This window comes from Elgaria multicarinata, chromosome 1 (assembly GCF_023053635.1).
Source record: "Elgaria multicarinata webbii isolate HBS135686 ecotype San Diego chromosome 1, rElgMul1.1.pri, whole genome shotgun sequence".
Lineage (NCBI taxonomy): Eukaryota > Metazoa > Chordata > Lepidosauria > Squamata > Anguidae > Elgaria > Elgaria multicarinata.
In genome coordinates this window covers 130,119,569-130,140,908 of record NC_086171.1, presented here as the reverse complement: position 1 = coordinate 130,140,908, position 21,340 = coordinate 130,119,569, and the positions used below count along the sequence as shown (strand labels likewise).

The following is a 21,340-nucleotide window of genomic DNA, read 5'->3' as shown; positions in this document are numbered from 1 at the left end:
CTTTAAAAGGCCAAATGTTCTCTGAATATAAGAGTGATAAGAAAGTGCATAATTGACAGGCATATGGTTTTATGTTCATGCTGGAAACTACAATTAGGCCTCATCTACACCAAGCAGGATATTGCACTATGAAAGCGTTTTATAAAAGGCAGGAGCCATACCATTGGGTGACCATATGACCGGATTTGCCCGGGTTTTTGATGGCAAATCTGGGAGGGGGAGGGGAAATCCGGATATTTTTTTCAAAGAGCAGCTCTAATGGGAATTAACAAAAATGCTTATAACTCCATCATTTTTTAAGATAAAGACATGAAACTTGGCACAATGGTAGCTCTTAGGAAGGGCTTTAGTCATACCAAATTTGAAACAGATCCATTCATCCAGGATTTTTTTTAAAATTGAGGTTTTAAAATTATTATTTTTAAAATCGTCATTTTTAAAGATAAAGGGATGAAACTTTGTACCATGATAGGATTTAGGTAGAGCTTTAGCCACACCAAATTTAACAGCTCATCCATAGATTTTTTTAGGATTTTTTTAAAAATTGAGGTTTTTAAATTATTATTTTTAAAATCGTCATTTTTAAAGATAAAGAGATGAAACTTGGTACCATGAAAGGATTTAGGTAGAGCTTTAGCCACACCTAATTTGAAACAGATCCGTTCATCCATTGATTTTTTAGGACTTTTTTTAAAAAATGAGGTTTTAAAATTATTATTTTATAAACTGTCATTTTTAAAGATAAAGAGCTGAAAGTTGGCACCATGATAGCTTTTAGGTAGAGCTTTAGCCATACCAAATTTGAAACAGACCTGGGGCCAGTAGCAAACCCTGTTAACAACAACAGCAGCTTGCAATTTATTTATTTATTTATTTATTTATTTTATTTAAGCATTTTTATGCCGCCATTCAGCCAAAAAAGGCTCTCACGGCTGCTTACAAAAGTATTTCTTGACAGTCCCTGCCCACAGGCTTACAATCTAAAAGACATGAGTGAAGATACAGTCAGAAAAGATATTTGAGGGAAGGGGAGAATGTAACACACAGAGTATAGCAAAAGCTTCAAAGTACAGCAAAACCTACAAAAGTAGGAGTGAGTGAAGTTAATTTCAGATACATTGAATCTCTTACTTGTTCTTTATTTCAGTGATTTTAACATTAAGATGTTATGTAGAACAGATTTGTCTTAAATGTGTGCTGTAAAATCAGACATGTGACCAAGGCTATGTTCAGGTGGGCACGCCCCCTTGGTACTGGACACGCCCCCTTGGGGGCGACCATGTTGTCCTCCTTTTTGATTTCCAAAATATGGTCACCCTACCATACCAAGCAGGACATAGCTCTATGAAAGTGGTATATGTATGTGTCAATGGGTCCCAGCAGTTGTCAGTGCACTTCAATACCACTATAAAGCAGTAATGTGGCTCCTGCCTTTTATATACTGCTTTCATACTGCTTTCATAGTGCAATATTCTTCATGGTGTAGATTAGGCCTTAATTTAATTAAACAGGTTTAATTTAATCCCATCTTTAGTGGGCTGTTATCATTTCTGTTTGGATTAATAGATCTTGAAGCAGTCTTTCCAAAGGACGACTGGGTTGTGTGAAGAGCCACCTGTTTAAATGGTACTACAATTTATTTATTTAGAAAAAAATGTTTTTGAAATTTAATTTTGTTTTGCTTTTGCAGCACATATTCCCTAATTCATAAGGTACTGAAAATGAAGAAAAAGACATCAAGAAATAATGTCACTAGAACAAGTGGCAATGCCACTCTGGTCATGTGGTTGCCCTTCTCCCACGTGTTTCAATGCCACTTCTACCCATTGTCACATATGTGCAATGGAAACCAAGCACCTTGGATATACTTTCAAGTCTGTTTTGATGGCTTTTGTCTTTATAAATACACAAGCAATGGAGAGAAGAAAGAGTGTATTTGCGATCTGTTAAAATTCAGGTTTGGCACGGAGATGTCTGAAATTGTTCCTAGGTGGTTCCACTAAAAGAAAAAAAGAATACACAAGATTGTCCCTGGCCTCCAACCATGATGCCTATGTTATATAGCTTTTAAAAGTTGTACAGCTTTTGCCATAAGGTAATGGCACGCATGCACGTGCACAAACAGTTTTTTCCCCATAACTGAAAACCAACAAGCAACACACATGGGAAAAACTGTACTTCATAAATTCAGGCCTGCTTTTCTCCACACAAGCTTCATTGACTGAATCGAAGTCCATTTAATCCAGCAAGCCAACCCTAATTAAATTAGCAGGTACACAACTCTGCTGAGAGAGAGAGAGAAAGAAGAGAAAGAGAAAGAGTGAGAGAGACTGGCTGAAATTAACCTCAGAGGTCAATATGTAGAGTGCTCGACAGGCACTTCTATTGGTTTGCACCGAACACTTTAATTTGGCTAAAATGAAATGGGGTATATAAAATTGTTGTCAGAAAGTACAACCCCAACACATTTTTCTATTTTTAAGGGGAAATTGTTAGACTAGCGGTGTGGAAGCTCTGCACCATGAGGCTTCCCCATCTGGCCAAGTATGGGCCTTTCCTAAAGCCCACTACCTTCATACTACCCCTCATAGGTTTCCACCAAAGCAGCATAACCTTTGAGCCAAAAAAGGTTTGTCATCCCTGCTATAGATCTAAATCTTATATTTGTCCTTCCATCAAAAAACCTTAAAAACTCAAGAGCTATAATTCTTATATAAAAACGAACAAATTAAGATAAAACCAGCAAGCAGTTTATCCAAATAGGGACCTGTTGACTTCAGGAAGGAAAACAAGTAATTTTCTTTTGGGGCTCCACTCCTCAACTAAAAATACTACTTTCTCTGTTTTCTTCTCTTTTTCTTTTCTTTTCGGAAGCTTTAGGGATGCTAGGTATAATTCTGCAAACATTACCTCCAAAAACCTCAACAGCAAACACTATAGTTAAGATGGAAATAGCAATACCAATAAAGAGACACCCTTATTTTGAGAACACTTGCAATTGTCTAAAAAAAGGGTTTCTTCTGGGATAAGCAGTTGTTACGTTCTTGTCATAAGAAAAGCCTGCTGCTTAATTCTGGAAAGATTTAAAACAAAAAAACCAACATAGCATACGGAAGAGATCTGTGCTAAGAAAATAAAGCAGTAATATTTAAGTGACTTAGAAGCATATTAAACCTTTTTACACCTGCTGAGAACACAACTTATGACACCCTTCTGTGGTTACACAGTTCAAGACTTGCTTTTCAGTAGCCCCTTAGGAGGAGCAGTTACATTGCCAAGTTTAGAAATATGCACACAGAGTTGGAAGGGAAAGTCACTTCCTCTTTAAAGAGGACTTTGTGTGTTATTTGCCTCTCATTGGTTTTAAGAGTTGGGAGGTAGGTGGGAGAAGAGTAGAGCAGAATGAAAAATGGACAAAGCAGGATTGCCACACCACAAATAGCATCCCTACGGTGAGTTCAATGTTTAGCAAAACCTATCCTATCTCTAATCATCACAGTGTATATCACTTCCCTGCCAAAGGGAGTGAGGCAGGTGGCTACTAGGAGGAGGGCCTTCTCTGCTGTGGCACCCCAGCTGTGGAATGAGCTCCCTAAGGAGGTTCGCCTGGCATCTACACTATAGTCTTTCAGACGCCAGGTGAGAAGACCTTTTTATTCTCTCAGCATTTTAACAGTTTATAAATTTAATTTTAACTTTGCTGTTTTAAATCTGTATTTTAAATTTGTATTTCTGCACTGCTGCTGATTTTATCCTAGTTGTGCTTTTATATTGTATTTTATATCATGTTTTTATATCGTTTGTTTTATACTTTGAATGGTTTTAATTTTTGCGAACCACCCAGGGAGCTTCGGCTATTGGGCAGTATAAAAATGCAATAAATAAATAAATATCAGCAACAGCCTTCTCAACTCGTGACCTCTAGATATTTTGGAGTACAGCCCCCATCAGCCAGCATGGCTAATGGTCCTGGGATAGTGGGAGTTGTAGTCCAAAACATCTGGAGGGCACCAGGTTGGAGAAGGCTGGCTAAGGAGCAAGGGCAAGAAATGACATCAGGACATGAGTAGGTGTGATGACATCAGGATGTGGGGTGGGTTTACCTGCATGCTGCAGAGATGAAAAACTTGACATGGGGTGCTATTTTGGGGGGCAGCCCAAGCTCCACTCTTACTTGCAAGAAACTAGCAATAAAGAACATACTCAGTGTGAGTCAGGATTTGGGGGGAAAGAGTAAGGGTACAAACCTAGGCATGTTTGGACAGAAAAAGTCCTATAACTCTCAGCATTGTCACAAAAGATACAACCCAAAGCATATTTACTAGCTCATCACCAAACAAGGTAAAGAGCTTGCTGTCAGCTAAATATGTAGGAGGATAGGTTTTCAGGGCAATATAGGCCTTAGCTAGACCTAAGTTTTTCCCCGGGATCATCCTGGGGTCATCCCTGATCATGTAAATGAAACACAGGATATCCCGGGAGCAGGCAGGGACGATCCCGGGATAAACCTTAGGTCTAGCTAAGGCCATAGTAACCATGCCTATTGTGTTTCTATGAACAGGGGAGAATCAGGATTGGGGAAAATATTTCAAATTAACAGACATGCAGCATACAAATTTTACATAGGCATGTATCTGTTTTCACCAGTCTAGAACCTTATCTCTTTTATATAAGTATTTAGAACATTACAAGGCAGAAGACAAGGATTATTCACTACTAGTTAATCCCATGCACACATGTAAACACTGCTTCATCATAGCAACTGCTTGTGCTAACCAGTGCTACACATTCATACAAATAGAGCTCATTTGCCCTGCCGCCCTTTATGTGGTAATTTTGTCTGGATGAGCTGTCATTTCAGCTTTGACTGAAATTAACTGTAGACACCTTAACAGGATTAAAAGAATCCCTAAGCACTCCTTAGCAATAAAGCCAATTACTTAACAGCAGGGATCCTCTTCATCAATTAATGCATTCAATGTGATCGCTATTCAATACACATGGTACACACAGAGACAAAGCTGTATTTAAAATAACTTCATTAACTCAGTATACAAGAAACAGTTTAAGATAAATTCACGATCAATTTTACCAGGGTTCATTATAGGCACACAATCAAGGGCTAATCAAAATTTAGTTAAGCAACACATTTTGCTCTCTGATACAAAAGCCTTAATTTATTTTTCCCTAATACAAGAAAGAATTTACTGTAACACAAGACCTCTGTTAACACTAGTGAGAGCTATACGTGTATTAAGATAGTAATCCAAGAAACATGGTACAAAATACATGTAGTTTTTCTACGATGGTCATATTTACACCTTCAGCTGGCAAGTAAAATCCATTATTAGCAATGTAGTAGAAGCCACAAAAATGACTAGCACTCCACATGAAAAGCATGGTAGTGCTGTTGGGTGGGTGGGGGAATCCAGGTTCCCCCCCCCCACAAAATGTTTTTTTTAAAAAAACTGAATGCACAAATGTTTTGTTATCTCTGTCCAAAAAGTCAAAAACCCTGAGGCTGCAATCCTGTACCCATTTACTTGGGAGTAAGCCCCATGAATGTAATAGACTTACTTCTGAGAAAACATGTAACTAGCCAAAGCCAATATAGAACTTTGCTAATATGTTCGGTGTACCCCTATTGACAGTTCTATTACAAAATAAGTTCAATAAATAGCAGTGGGCAATCTGTGTGGCATAGATTGTACTCAGAACTGGACAAAGAATAACATATTGTCAATGCTTTCCAAACAAAAATCAATGTCTGACCTCATTTTTAGTAGGCCGTGTTCAGTTCCCAAGCATGACTAAAAATAAACTATTTCAGCAAAACCAATTAGAAGAACTACTAGAGATTTTTCTTTAGGAGCAAATGAAAGTATCAACAATTCTTTTTTTCTTTTTTACAGAAGTAACCGAAGAGGCGCAAGGAAATAAAGCTCAGACAACAATGCATAAATACAGAAGTATTAAATGAAAATATGAAATCAATAAATGGGTTCAATATTACCATTGATGTGACTGGTTTATTCAATGTGTTGCTTTATGAGCATATGCACCATTTAATAGTGAGAAAACTAGTCCAGTGTTGTTTAGTGCACTAGGCTTGGACTGGAGAGACCTGGGTTGAAATCCTCATTCAACTGTGAAGTGCACTGGATTATCTTGAGCAAGTCACTACCTTTCAACCTAACCCACCTGACAGTAAGGATAAGATGGAGAAAATTACTCAAGTCACCTTGATTCCCCACCACCACCACCACGGGGATGTTCTATTCTAATATTAAGATAAACATTAAGACACATACACACTTACAGTTCAAGCCATATGTTCACAGATATGCACATCAGACCTGTCTTTCATGGACATCTCCTGCTGATTTATTGGGATTCTGCGTCTGCTTTTCTGTTGAAGATGGAATTTAGGACTGTAGGATATGATTCCATAGGACCATAATATTCAAATCTGGATGTCCAAAGTTAATCACTTAAGACCACTAATAGCAATCAAAATCTAAGTTTACGGTTGGATTTCTACCTTACTAGTAGTCCCTCTCACGTAAGTGAACATAACTATCATTCAGTGCCTCTTTACATTTATTGCACAAATGTGAACATCTGAACTTCACAGTCCATGTTTAAACATTGCTGTGCCACACCTAACTGTATCCTCTCTCTCTCTCTCTCTCTCTTTCTCTCCTTATGCCATATACTATAACAACTGTCAAAGTATAAAGCTGTCCTTGGAACCTTTTACTATTGTTCTATTTGAGAATTTATAAGCCATCACTAGAGAATATGGCCATGTTCAGATGCCACAATAGTCAACAATAGCTTGGTTAATAGTCAACTCACAGTTGGTTATTTTGCAGTTACTCCCCACACGATCAGAGAAATAAGCAACTGTGAGTGGATTATTAATCCACAGTGCATTGACTAACTTGTCCCTCACCCTCCCTCCTCCTTCTCTCAGTCCTCCCACTTGTATCCCACCATCCCTTGCTGTCAAAAATAGAGTTCTACCAGCTCGAAGAGAGGGGCAGCCACCACTTTGACCACTCTTGCCTAGCGACTCTGCAGCCAATGAAAATAACCAACAGTGCCCTCCACGCAACACGATAACCAACAGTGGTTTAAATAACCCACTCTGCACATCATTGGTTATTTGCATTGGTTATTTTGCCATGGGTTAAAAAAAATTCTACCACATGACATGATAACCCACGGCGGATTATTCAACCCAATGTGGGTTATAGTGTCGTCTGATCCCAATCAGTGACTCTTAAGCTGCAGTTCTATACCCATTTACCTGCACGTAGGTAAACGTCACAGCTTAGTGGTTTGCAGGCAGAAGGTCTCAGGATTAGTCCCCAGGACCTCCAGGAAAAGCCCGGAAAATGCCTGCCCAAAGCCCTGGAGAGCCACTGCCAGTCAGTGTTGATAGTACTGGGCAAGATGGACCAGTGGTCTGACTCAGTATAAGGCAGCTTCCTATGTTCCTAAGTAAGCCCCACTAAAGTCAATGTGGCTTATTTTTATTAGATATGAATAGGATTGCGCTACTTAAAGCATCAAGTCCCTCTGAAAGTATTGGCACATAAGCAGCATTAGTTCGTTGTTGTTGTTTTAAACATACTCCAAATACTGTGACCTAAAATGCAAGAAGAGAGATACAGCCAAACCCACAGCCAATTCCAGTTCTCCTGTAGAGATGGATTAAGTCTCTTGTAGGCTATAAGACCTGGAAGGAATGTAAAGGTAGGCATGTTTTTTAGACCGAGCCCAATTTAGAAGCACATTCACTGGATACAATCTTTGCCTTTCCAAGGTTATACTCTGCAAAAAAATATATGATTAGGCAAGTTTGTAGCATAAGGTGATTGGTTGGTGCCACATAAGACCCCTAAGAATCCCTTCCTATCCCCAGAGCAGTTTTGCACTTCAACAAATATTCTTAATTAATAATTTGTCATCTTAACAGATGAACTGATAAATGTACATGTAGCACTTAAAAAAATCAAGCAAGCAGCCAACCTGAAGCATACAAAACCAGTTCAGACTCATAGGTAGATCAGTATTTGATTTGTTAATCATTCAATTTGCAAAAGTGGGAGGAAGCCAAGTTCCCCCACAGCTGTGGGATGTGCTGCAGGGTCTCTCACAGTGCAATTCTATACATGCCTACTCAGAAGTAAGCTCCATTGGGTAATATATTGCCATTATCAATCCCTCTGTTTCCAATGTTCAGGCTGCGAGTCCTGTTGCTTACGTAGCCAAATGGCACCACGGAAACACAATAAGGAGGTATTAGTAAGCCTGAGTAAACCCCAAGGTTTGCAAAAGTATACAAATCATTTTTAAAGACCTAAGTGGGGGGGACCTCATACAGACCTTTGACAACACAGCATGCTCCATGATCAAAGTCTGCTTTGTGGGGACATGAAAAAATTGCTGAGAAGAGGAATGCAATGGAGTAGCAGTGGGAGCACTCCACACTGCTATATTTTGTTGCAGGTCCTACTTATTATGGGCTATTTTCACCATGAGGCGACAAATCTAAACCCAGTTATTTAAGAGTAAGTTGAAGTCCTGGTTGAAGTCCATGGATTTCTGAGCAAATGTGCATAGATCAAGCTGTATGAGCCGAGTCAAATATTATAATATGTACAAATAATTGCTTGTGTAAGTGTGCTACTCACATGAGCAGACATTTGCACAGATAACAACATATGAATTGGCTCCAAGACGGATTTGAATGTTCAGAGAACCTGACTTTAAAAAGCACACTAAAAACACAGCTAGTACCACTTTGGCAGCAATGCTTATAAACATCAATGTACGTTAAATGTTTATACTCCTCTTACCTCCCAAAGAAACTTTTAATGCAGGATTGTCCTCCATTGCACACCCAGTCAGAACACTGCATCCAGGCTTCAGCTTGGGCACTTGCAAGTGTTCCATGGAATGCACACAATTTACTTGATTAATTTCCCTTGGCTGAACATTTCCAACACAGTCCGAGAAGTGTAGAAGGCTGTCGTTATCCCCTATGACTTTAACCAACTCATTCCCAGAGGGCATCTTGTAACTCATGGCCTGAGAGTCCAAATGATCAGCATTACTACCTACAATACAAGGGAAGTCAGTCTCATCGTCTTCAGGGATAGGATTGTACCATATTTCTCCTTCATCGTCTGCATCGTTATCTTCACCAAAATCTAAAGTACATTTTCGCAGTGCCAAAAGTCTCGTCCCATTCTCAGCAGCATGTACAGGACTGATTCTTCTTTTGGGGCTTTCATGCTCTAGAAGTTTGGAGAACGTTGGAGGCATCTTCGGCTCAAGCAAAGGACTGGGAGATTTCAATATCTGGTGACTTTCCCCTGAAATTTTCTTACAAGAGTTTCCTTTTTCCAAATTAGGTACCCTTGGTGAACTTTGATGTAACCAGTTCCGCTTCTTGGACACTGTGATGCTTGTAATCCGAGGCCTGCACTCAGCACCTTCACTGGATTTAAAGTTCTTAAGTTCTCTTCTGCTTACAGAAGGTATGTAAACATTTTCAATCAAATCTGTAAAAAGACCGAGGGGGTGGGGAGGAGAGAGCGCATTAGTTTAGATTTCAAATACGGATCAATAGAATCAAGTTTACATTTAATGCTTAAAAAAAGACACAGTGGTCTTGTTCACATGTAACAACAACCCATGGGTTGTTTAAACCATGGATTGTCAGAGCCACATGGGAATGAGTGAGCGGCTGAGTTCGGACAACACGCTAATCAACGGTTGTTTCCCATTCTGTTCCTATTACCCCCCTCCAGTTGATTAGTGTGTCGTCCGAACTCAGCCAGCGAGTGAGTGTGCTGCCTCCTGACTGCTTACCACTTCCACTTTGCATCAACAACCCAGGAACAAACCTATGAGCTGAGTTTGGATGACACGCTAATCAACGGTTGTTTCCCATTTTGTTCGTATTACCACCACCACCACCCAGTTGATTAGCGTGTTGTCCGAACTCAGCCATGGTTTGTTGTTGGGTTAAAACTCTGGGTTGTTTGTCGCTCAACAACCCAGAATTCCACATTTGAATGTTGCAACAACCAACCCTGGAACAAGCCATTCCTGGGTTGTTTATGAAAGCAGATACAAAGCAGAAGCAGCAGTTGGGCATGAGGCAAACAACCCCGCCAATTCATGGGTTAAACAGCCCATGAATTGGTGTTATGTGTGAACCAGGTCAATATGTCACAATGCAATAAGTTTTTAGCCATTAAGACAATAAAAGTCCAATTGCAAAATGGAAGGCCAAACATATCCTGCAATTCTAATATGACAATATGTACTGTGCAGAAATACTAAATGTGACAGATTTGCTGACTAAATATACCAGGTAAGTGTAAATAGCTATTGTCTTATTCTAATAAATGTACTGCTGACTCATTTGACTGTGCCACTTGGTTTATACTATGTTTTGAATCATGTAGCAACAGCACAGACATTTTTTTCTGCCTGTGTTGACACACCAGCACCGGCTTATGGCAAGCTAATGCAGACAACCTGGTTAATCTGAAGAGGCTATATTGCATTGAAAAACATGCTTATGAAGGCAATATCTAAAGGCATTATACTGAGATAATACATACACATAGAAACTGGTATTTTTGTCAGAACAGAGATGCAATTTTATCCACATTTCTAAAAAAAGTTTTGAATTGGCCTTCAAATGCTATTTAACTCTCCAACACTTACTTCAAGGGGGGGCTCATTGGTCATTCTGCAACCCAGATAATGTTGAGATTTAATATCATGAAAACAGGCCTTCTCAGTAGTAGCATCTACCCTGTGGAACACTCTCTCCCATGCCTGATTCAAGAGGCAGAAATTGTGGCAAGTTTCAAACATCTTTTGAAAATGTATTTGTTTACCCAGGCTTCCCCCAGCTTGCAATTGACTATGACACTGCTTTGATTTACTGTTTTAGATTTCTGCTGTAATGTTTTTAATTTTTTATTATTTTTATATTGTTTTATGTATGTCTTTTAGTGCAAACCATTTAAAGATGTTATTATATTAAGTGGTATATAAGTGTTCTAAACAAAAATTAATTAAAAATAAGTAAATGTTGAATATGATCAGGCCACAGACATCTGACGCTCAATCCTCTGCACATTTACTTGGTTATCTAATTGATTTCAGTGGAACATGTGCACAGGATTATATCACAACACATAGCCCTATGCTAAGTATGTTTACTCAGTCAGACACAGGCCACAGCTAGATGGGGTGAAATCCCCAGGATCATCCCTGTGCATCCACATGACACACAGGGGATACTGGAATCAGGGAGGGATGATCCTTTCCTTGCCCCAGGATCTCGCCGTACACTTTAGGCCCACTTTCTCCGCAGTCTCAGGCTGAGCCCAAGACAGTGGAACTGTGTGTGGGCACCGCAGTTTGTCCCAGTTCCTCGTGAGAGCCGGGACCCACATATGGAACGCAGTGTTCCTCAGGAGCACTGCGCCCATCGGGTGGGGGGAGCGGGGATATATATATATATATATATTTTTAAAAAAACCCTTACCTTTTGCGCATGAGCGCTCATGCACATCTTCTTCGTTAAGAAAAAACAAACAAAATGGCGGGCGTGACGCCTCTCCCTCTGAGGTCGTAGCACCACGCGTGAACAGAGGGGAAGATCTCGTGATAAAAATATTGTGAGATCTTCACCCCTCCATCCCGCAAGACCGGTAGGTCTAGCTAAGGCTTCAGAAGCAATTCTCACTGTGTCCAGTGGGGTTTACCCTCAGGTAAGAGCATGCATCGGATTGCAGCCTTAGTTTCACAGAAGGCAGAATTCAGATCAGGTTGAAAATCATCATACAACGAAAAGCAGAGAAGGGAGCACTTGAGAAATCAATGAAAATTTGAATCAACACTTCATGACTTCACATTGTGTTTGGCACTTTTTTTTTAATGAAATGTATTTAGTTACTGTTGAGATCACTATGTACACAGCATGGTTTGGCAGAGTACTTAAGTGTGCTTTTGTACCACTTCAAGCTTTAAAATAGTTGCCACTGAATTGCTGAGCATGTAGGGTAGAGTAATCTTTTTTTAAAAAAAAAAAATTGGTGGCGAGGGTCAAAAGGACCAGAGCAGCACATTGCATCTATCGATATAGCTAAAGTCCTGATCAAAACAGCACTTAAGAACTCACTTAAATTCACTTTATTTCCCACCCCCTCTTTTTATCAAAGGACTACACATACTATATATGCCATATAGTTCAACATACAAGCATTCCACACATGTGGTTTTACTGTAACCTCAAGACAAACCAGGGATTTTGGGGGGAAGGGGAGAGATAGGAAATAGCTACATACTTCGATGGCTAAGAATTCAAATCAGATGCACTGACTGTAGTAAAACTCTTGACATAACTACAAACGATACTAGCATCATGTCTGAACTTGCATCACATTCCAAGTATACAGACATTGCCAAAAGAGAATCTAACACACACACACACGCCACCATATCAGACATCGCTTACATCTCTTGATAAATGTTCATTTAGTGAGCATGCTACAGTGGAGCTAGCATGACCCACCAAGAGACAGGATGCTTGACTAGTGTGGCTTTCATCCTTCTGGGAGAGAGGTATTTACAGCAAATGCTAAAATAGCAGATCTATTTGAGATGCGTTTCCAAGAAACCTACTCCTCTTGCTTCCAATAAAGTAAACACATCAGCATCAGCACATCCGTCTAAAAACAAAAAAATCTTTGTTTTCTCCACAAACAAACAAAAAAGAGTGAAGGAAACTGATGCAATTAGATTGTAGCATGTAAATTGTCATGTCTAACATACTGGAGGGGAAAAAATGGCAATACAGATAAAAAGTTTAAATTTACTAAGGGTGCAATCCTATGGATGTTTAGAAAGAAAAGTGTCCTTCAACTCCCAGCCACATCTGGCTGAGGAATGCTGGGAGTTGTAGGACGCGTTTCTGTCATAACATCCATAGGCTTGTACCCTAAAGCTAGAAGCAAATCCTGCCCAGCTCATTGGATTTCTAATTCTCCTTAGAGCAAGGGGTGCCATTTAAGGAGGGTACGAAGGTTGCCTCCAACCCCATTTCGGACAACATGGGATTAATCCCTAGGACCTATATCCCTCAGCACTATATCTCTGACCAGCTCACTGATTATAATTATAGTTGCTCAATATGTAGAAACAATTAAATGGTACGAGGCACACATGTCAAAGGCATGAATCCCTTTCCGTCTCACCTTGGACTGCACTTATCAAATAACTTCTTGGGAGTATTCTGAACCCTGCTCTTGCCTCCATAAGATTCTGTTTCTGTACAACTTGCTTGAACCAAGATGCTTCAGGAAAGAGACCAGACCTAATCTGATTCTCTAACCTATACACTTTGACCTGGTTCACAAGTAGTAATAACCCAGAGTACAGGTTGAGTTGGGTTGTCTGTGAATCATGAACTGTCATAACAATCATGAGTTGTCATTACTCATGTGAAAACCCTGCACTATGGTTTAACTATGGGTTGTTAACCATGAACAATCTAGACTTCACAACCCAACAACAATCCACAGGTTCTCTTCCTGGGTTGACTGTGGTTAACAACCCATAATTAAACCACAGTGCAGGGTTTGGACTAAGATTTACAAGTATACGAAATAAATATTCACTAGAAAATTAACTATTTTAATTTTAACTGAACACTGAAGGGCATTTAAGAAATGTTTCATTATATTATGGTCCCTTTAAGGAAAAAAAATGAAAATAATTCCCAGCAGTCATTCAAACATAATGTTGCAATAATAAAATTAATGTTCAGTTCATTTAATTTTACTCATGTCTCCATATCATACCAATAAATGCAATGAATACCCTATTTAAGTAGACAGAAGGAAATCAAGCTTATATGTTATTCGTTAAAAAAAAATGCTCGTTACATTCACCCTGTGCAGATGACACACTAAACCACAGTGGTTAAGCATTTTGATCTAAACATTATGGCTTAGCGTGTCTTGTGAACCATGACTTAGCATGTTGTGTGAACCATTCCTAACCATGATGGCTACATAACCACAGTTTAAACACTCTCACTAACCATTTGCTGCAAAAGGGTTAGCGGCCTAACCATGGCTTAGCATGTTGTCTGAACAGGCCCATTGGTTTTTATATTCTGTTATTACTTAAGTCCAAGCAAGAAGCCACTATTCTATGGAGGAAGCATATTCTCTACACTTCTGGAACAAATCTATTTCTTTAACGGTGACTATTCAAGTCTGTACAATTAACAGACATCTTGTAATTATATGCATTTTAACCTTCCTATACCTGTAAAACAATACACAGAACATAATATTATTGTGCAACCAATACTTAGAATGCTTTTGCTAATTATATTTTTCTGAAGCAGTGTTTTGCAATAAATCTAGGGGGATTTGGAGCAATGAAAGTTTAAACCGGGGATAATCCTAAAACAGAACTTAAAACAGAACAGGGAGAGGGAACCACCCTGGAAGCGCATTTTCCAATGCAGCTATTTAGTATGCACTTATGTGGAAACGTTATAACATGAAAGAAACTAGAGTAGAAAATAACTACTTCTTACAGTTAACAAGAGACCACACACTGTTAAGCGGGCAACACATGAAGTATTTGAATTCCTATCAACTAACATAGAGCTGGTTCATGTGTTATAAAAATGTGCAAACACCTGCTAATGAAAGTGGTCTTTTCACATGACCATTGGACGAGGGGACTTGAACAAGATCCCAGCTTTGTTTAAGAGCTTGGGTTTTCCAGCAAGGTCTAGGAACAACACATACAAAGGAGAACAAGAACTCTTGTATCTTTAACACTTCTGTAGGAGAAGAAATGTTGACAGGTGCCCCTTGTTGAAATTCCCTTCCCAACAGGGCCATTAATCTTTATATTGCTTTGCACATGGTCACCCTAGATCCCAAACATTCACAGCTTTGCATACTGAGAACAATTCTATCCTAAAAACACTTATTTGGAAGTTGCCATTGAAATAATTGGCCATTGCTTCCAAGAAAATTTGCAGTGCAATCTTATACAGGTCTACTCAGAAGTTAGCCCTGCTGTGTTCAACAGAGCTTAATCCCAGGTAAGTGAGTATCGGATTGCAGCTCTAGTTAGGATAAGCCTGGATGTATAATACCAACATGCTATGTATGATACAAGACTGCATGTATGGTACTAAAATATACACCTTTGTGTATGTAGGATGGAGTAGAAAATATAAGGATGTTCTTCCTACATTCAAGGATGTTCTTCCTACATTAAAATAGAAAGGTTTTCCTCCTACGTCATAAAATGTGTACCTTAAGGACAACTTAGGAAAGTTTACAGTTCTCTGGAGATTCTAAACACATAACTCATACCTGTTTACATTAATCACAGATGTATAAACTACACCTAAGGCTATGCCTAGTTTTTAAAAACAGTAGAAGCATAAAGCAAGTTTAACAATCCAATTGATCCCAAGTATCCCAGTTAGTGGGCAAAAAGGCTAAGATGTAATGACAAAAATATGCTCAAAATTCATTAATACCTTTTCATTGCATAATCTTATGCACACTTCTCTGGGAGTAAGCTCCGCTTAACATAGTGAGACTTACTTCCAAATAAACATGCATAGGATTGCACTGTATGGCTCCAAGAAATACAGAATTTAAGTTTGTGCTGCCACTAACCAAAAAACTCTGAACCATTCTCCTTATAATCAGTGCCAGCTCCAGGTTTTGTGAACCCACTGGGAATATGCCTTTAGTAGACCTCTTTCCCTGAGTTGGTCCCATCCTTTTAGTCACAGTCACCACTACCTACGGACCTGGTTCACACATCAAGGTGGCAATTCCTGGGTTTATGATGTGTGAACCCAGAACTCTGGATTGTTTATGGGTTAAACAACCCAGAGTTAACACAACAATTGCCCACAATTTGTTGTTGGGTTAACTCTGGATTGTTTAACCCATAAACCCAAGTTTCCAGGTTCACACGTCACAAAACAACCCTGAAACAGGGCATTCATGGGTTTTTAATTAAAAGCAGAAATGACAAATGTGACTCATGTGTTCTGCTCATCCCTGCAATTCCTGGGTTAAATAACACAGGAATTGCTGCCATGATATGCATACTGGGTCTTCTGGAGTCAGTCCATACCACTGGGCAAGCGTAGGTTTCTGTTCCTTTCCCTTTCAGTTGTCATACTTCACACACTTAGAGGGGACAGGTGAACAATCAGAGACACAAAGGAGGAAAACCAGCAGCCGGAGGGCAAGCAGGGGGTCCCCTTGCTGGAGTGTGGGCCTTGGCAGGAGCCTAAGTATGTTATCCTTGCTTATATTTGCTAAGTACTGGTATTCTTGAGTGACTTGGACATTGTGGAAGATGTCAGAGGTTTCATCTGATACAGCAGTGAATGGCCATACTCAGTGGTAAAACATCTGATTTGCATGGAGGTTTAATCCCTGGCATTTCTAGGTAGGATAGGAAAAATTCCTACCTGAAACCCTGGAGAGCCACTGCCAGTTAGTGAGCTAGATAGACCAATGGTCTGACTTGGTATAAGGCAGCTTCCTATGTCCCTAATTTTTTTGCCCTCCAGATGTTTTGACCTACAATTTCTATCAGTCCATCCAGTATAATCAATGGTCAGATGGTAGCTGTAAACCAAAACACTTGGAGAGCTACAAGTTTCTCACTCCTGTAGTGTAGCAAACAACTATTTTTGACTTGGACTTGTTGCTCCTGTGCAACAAGTGCTCTATTCAGTCTTACTTGATGTGTGAATATATCTGCTCTGGGATACTTTAGACATAAGGTTCAATCCAGCCAAAGATAAGCTCCATGAATTTTAATGGAGGGATAAACACATGCTAAAATATCAACTACCTTCCAAATTGCTTAAATTTGGTGGGTTTCTGCCCTTTAAGCTTTACGAAGCTGGATTCAACTACTAGGGTGGTTGCAGTACCAAGGAGGGCTTAAGTGTGAACACATAAAGTGTGTTTATTTTTAAGGTGCTAGCTCTGAATTTTTCCTACTTGTAGTATCACTAGCATCTTTAATATCCCTTCATAGTCTGAGGAACTAGATGGTAAAATGTTTATTCATCCATTGATCGTAAGTATAGTCTGATACAGCAGAAATGAACTAAACAGTGCAACTGGGCAAGGTATAACAAGCTCTATGTTCTGTTGAAGCCGCAGAATTTCTGAGGTAAACCTATTGCAAGCCATGGCCTTGCCCAGCAAAAGAACCACTCTAAAAGTAAATAATTAAGCATATTCTCTTTTTTGGGTTATTGTTCAATCCGTAGCTTCTCATTTCTACACATTATACTGGACTATTTGCAATCATTAGGGCTTAAAAGAAATAAATGCAAAGAGCTTTGGAAACTGAGAGGGTTGGTTCACATATGGGTACTTGAATAAGTGAGTTATTAACTCACTTTAGCAACACATGTGAAATTAATATATAAAGAGAGGCATTTTCTGGAAGTATCCATGTTGATTAGGCAACGTTTCTTGGAATGTCCCACCCTTTAGGGCCCATAGAAATAAAATGAGGTAGAATTGACCAGATACATTAATACACTTCTCCATATCCACTCCACTTTTTTTCCCCATCAGAGTTGCTAAAATGTACTCCTTGACTCTGCCCTTAATAGAAATTGCTGGAGGGGAGGGGGAGAAAAGGGGAGTGTTTTCACAGGCATTTATCTCCACACTAAGTTTTTTTTTAAAAAAAGTAAGGTAATAATTTAAAAATGTCCCGTTTGTTAAATTCCATGCAGATTTTAATAGAAATACAATTAAAATAATTAACAGAGTGGTGGAGTGAAATGGCTCAGGATAAGGAACATTATATATTTGTGTCATGGGGGTGCAACAGCCGCCTCTCCCAACTTGGTGACTTCCAGATGTGTTGGACTACCATTCCCATCATTCACAGTCAGCATCTGGAAGGCACTAGGATGGGGAAGGCTGCTTGACTCTTTCCACTGCCAGTTGGATAAAGTGAGGGGTGCATGGGGCAGCCCCTCCTCTTGACAGCATCACTGTCTTCCTCGTGGACTCCTCAGATTGTCTGAGTAGCGCCGTGTGCGCCCATGCTGTAAGTGTAATGAAAGGAGACACCCCGCTCCGTATTTGAATTCTCCCCCAGATTTAAAAAGAAACCATCTTACACAGGACAAGTAGTACATCACGAATAAGGCTAGGCTGCCATCTATCACCTTGTCACCCCAGCTTTCCACAGGCAAGGGCATTAGCTGAAGAACAAATAGGCTGACTGCTCACCCACCTTCGCATTCTGCACAGTAAGAGGCTCAGAACCATTACGCCACATGATTTTACAGCTTGGCTTTTAAAAAGCCAGGTTGCCGTCCAGCCAAATGCAGGCATTTTTAAGTCTCACTGACCTGAGGGGAATCTACACTACTGCTTTAAAGTGCTTTAAAGCGCTTTATAACAGTTTTGACAACTGTTGGGGCCCAGGCCACACTGCAAATACAGGTTTCAAAACGTTTTCAAAGTGCTTTAAAGCGCTTTAAAAGCAATAGTGTAGATCCCCCCTAGGAGAGAGTTATGCAAGCGCTTAACTGTCCCACTGAAATCAGTGGGTTACAAACTTGTTTAAATGAGGGAGAAGTTATGCCAGAAAGGTAGCTTCAACGGTGGTCTTCTTCCTAAGCAACAGGCACTGCGGTTCCCCTAACAAACCTACTAGTGTTGGTTGACAAGCATGAACATTATTCATGTGCTTTTTTTTCCTCCTGTGAATTTGGCACACCACTTGCAAATTAGGATTTGGCATGGAAACTGTGTGAAAGCCCCCTCTTTCTTGAAACTTCACATGCCTTTTAAGTTAAGCTTGCTGTTTTATACAATACTATATAAGGCAGCAAATGGAACCTGTGCCTCCAGCCCACTCTGATGTTGACAAACTGCTACATCATCCCTCCGCATTGGTCAGGTTGGCTGAGGCTGATGGGAAGTGGAGTCACAGAACATCTAGAGGGCCCCAGCCTCCCCAGCCCTGATGTGAAACTGATTGAACATTCTACATGTCAGTTCCTAAATAATGTGCTCAGAAAGTTTTTGTTTTATTTTGTTTGCCTTGCCTTTAACATTTACTGAGAAGTTCAGCCGTTTTGTAGAAGGCAACAGAACAATGAGCCTTGAGTAGGACTGACATATTTTAAAAGGCATGTCTCTCATACCAGTAATTCAACAAGTGAAGCTTTTCCCAACCACAGAGATGTAAGCATGAGGCAAACTGCCTGATTGGCTTTTCTGCCAACCAGGCAGCTGTTCAAAGCATAGAATCAGGGCCCATAAAAATGAGGTGGCGGCCTTAAGCTTGCAAGACCCTACCAAGGGGAAGTGAGGAGAGGCAGAAACCATTACCTGTCAGCAAGATTCTTTGGTCTGAAGAGGACACTAGGGCCTTACCACTGTGCCCCCTCCTCAGGGGGGCAGGGGGCGGAGTGGCTGCGCCTTCTCTGCTAAGAAGTGGCCGGCAGGTCCCGAGGGCCTTTGCGGGAGAGGAAGGGGAGGAAGTCCCAGCTGTCCCGCCGCGGCCTCGCATGCCCAGGGAGAGCAGGCGTCCTTTGTACATCCACTTCTGCAGCTTCCGAACCGTCACGGCAGGCGGCTTGGAGAGGCCCTCATGGGCGTCTGCTGTCGACGGGTGCTGGTGACTTCTCTCGCCGCCACCCGCCTCTGCTGGATCCACGCTGTCCTTCAGCGCCACTGCATCACCCAAGGCGGTGCACAGCTCCGGCGCAAACTTCGGGAGCAGCAGCTGCTCCAAGTCGTCCGGGAGCGCCGACGGATCCAACCCGCAAACGCTTCGGCCGCTGGCGCTCTGTTCGCAGCTGCCGTCGCCAGAGCGGCCGGCGGCAGCTGCAAGAGAACAGGCTTCCCGCCTTATGCCAGGCAGCGGCGGCGGCTCCTGCAGCAGGTGGCCCTGGGGCGCCGGCGGCTCTTGGAGCTGCGATGGGAGCGCGCTGTTGCTCCTACACCTCCGCAGGGACGGCGGTTGGGCGGCGGGCTGGGCAAAGGGGAGGCTCTCCAGACTCTTGCTGATGCCCTGGCGCCAGGCGAGGCCCCTGGCTGTGCCTTGGGAGTCGGGCTCGGCCCCGTGCAGCTGAGAGCAACCGTCCCCGCCCGAGAGAGGCCAGGTTAGCGCATCCTTCCTCTCCCCAGCCTCGGAGAAAGGACGGTGGGGGAGAGGCTGGGGGGAGAGGACCCCGACGGTGGGGCTGGCCGGCGGCAGGTCGTGCATGGCGTGGATCAGCAGGTAGTAGGCTTCCTGCAGCTGGCTGCGGAGCCTGCCGGTGCTCTCCCGTGCCCTGGCCCGGCTGTTGCTACTGCTGCTGCCGCCGCCGCCGCCGGCAACCACGCTGCCCTCCTTGCCTCCCCACACCTCGTCCTGTGCACCGGACGCTCCTTGGCAGCTCCAGCCGGGCAGGCTCTGGTTATCGTAGTAATCGTCTTCCTCGCTCCCGCCGCCCCGCTCCAGGGCAGATCCCGAATCCGCACCCCTCTGGAAAAAGGAGGTGGGCGACAAGCGGAGCTCGGCAGGCGAAGGCGCACGGAGCCCCGGGGGGCTAGGCGGCTGCGGTGTCCCTTCCACGCGGTTTCTCGGAGGGCATGGGCGAGCTATGCAGACTCCGGGCAACCGTTCCCCAGGCATCGCCGCCTTCCCCGGCCGGGACCAAGTGATCGGTTCCCGCCGCCCCGGCAACACCAGCGGGGACTCGTGGGGGGCCTCGCCGCTGCCGCTCGCTGGGCTGCCCAGGAGAACGCACGGCGCTCCCGTCGCCGCCGCCCCGTTTCCTTGATGCTGCACGCTCCGTGAGGCTTTACCTCGCAGGACGCCGGTTCTGCTGCCGCCTCCCCCGTTGGGGTGCCCGGCGACTTCTCCTGTGCCTGTTGCCCCTCGCTGCGACCGCCTGCCCCGCAGCTTGGAGAGAGTTCGGCGTAGAGGGTCAGCCATGCCTGGTCGTCTCCTCGCCTCCTTCAGTTAGTCGCTGCTGCTGCCGCCGCCGTCGAGCACGAAGCTGCTGCGGGGTGGCCCCCTGAAGAAGGCGGCGGCGGCAGCGGCGGCAGCAGCGACAAGCGCGGCAGCCCGTAGCCTGGTTGGCAGGAGCGCCCCATGGTCGAGCTTGGCCGTGTGTGCGTCTCGCTGCTGCTGCTGCTCACATACTTGGCATAGCTGAGCGGGGTGAGAGGGCGCCCTGCAATGCGCATGCCTTGCTGCCAGC

General features: G+C 42.4%; 1 protein-coding gene across 1 annotated transcript in view; it reads right to left on the bottom strand.

Annotated features, from left to right (window-relative positions):
- Nucleotides 1-21,072, bottom strand: part of SYDE2 (synapse defective Rho GTPase homolog 2) — a 51,046-nt gene extending 29,974 nt beyond the window's left edge. Inside the window, exons 1-2 of the mRNA XM_063133519.1 lie at nucleotides 19,479-21,072; nucleotides 8,868-9,575 (exon numbers count right to left, since the gene is read on the bottom strand). Of these exons, the coding sequence (XP_062989589.1) occupies nucleotides 8,868-9,575; nucleotides 19,479-21,072 (2,302 nt within the window). The remainder of the gene's footprint in view (nucleotides 1-8,867; nucleotides 9,576-19,478) is intronic.
- Between the last annotated feature and the right edge of the window lie 268 nt (nucleotides 21,073-21,340).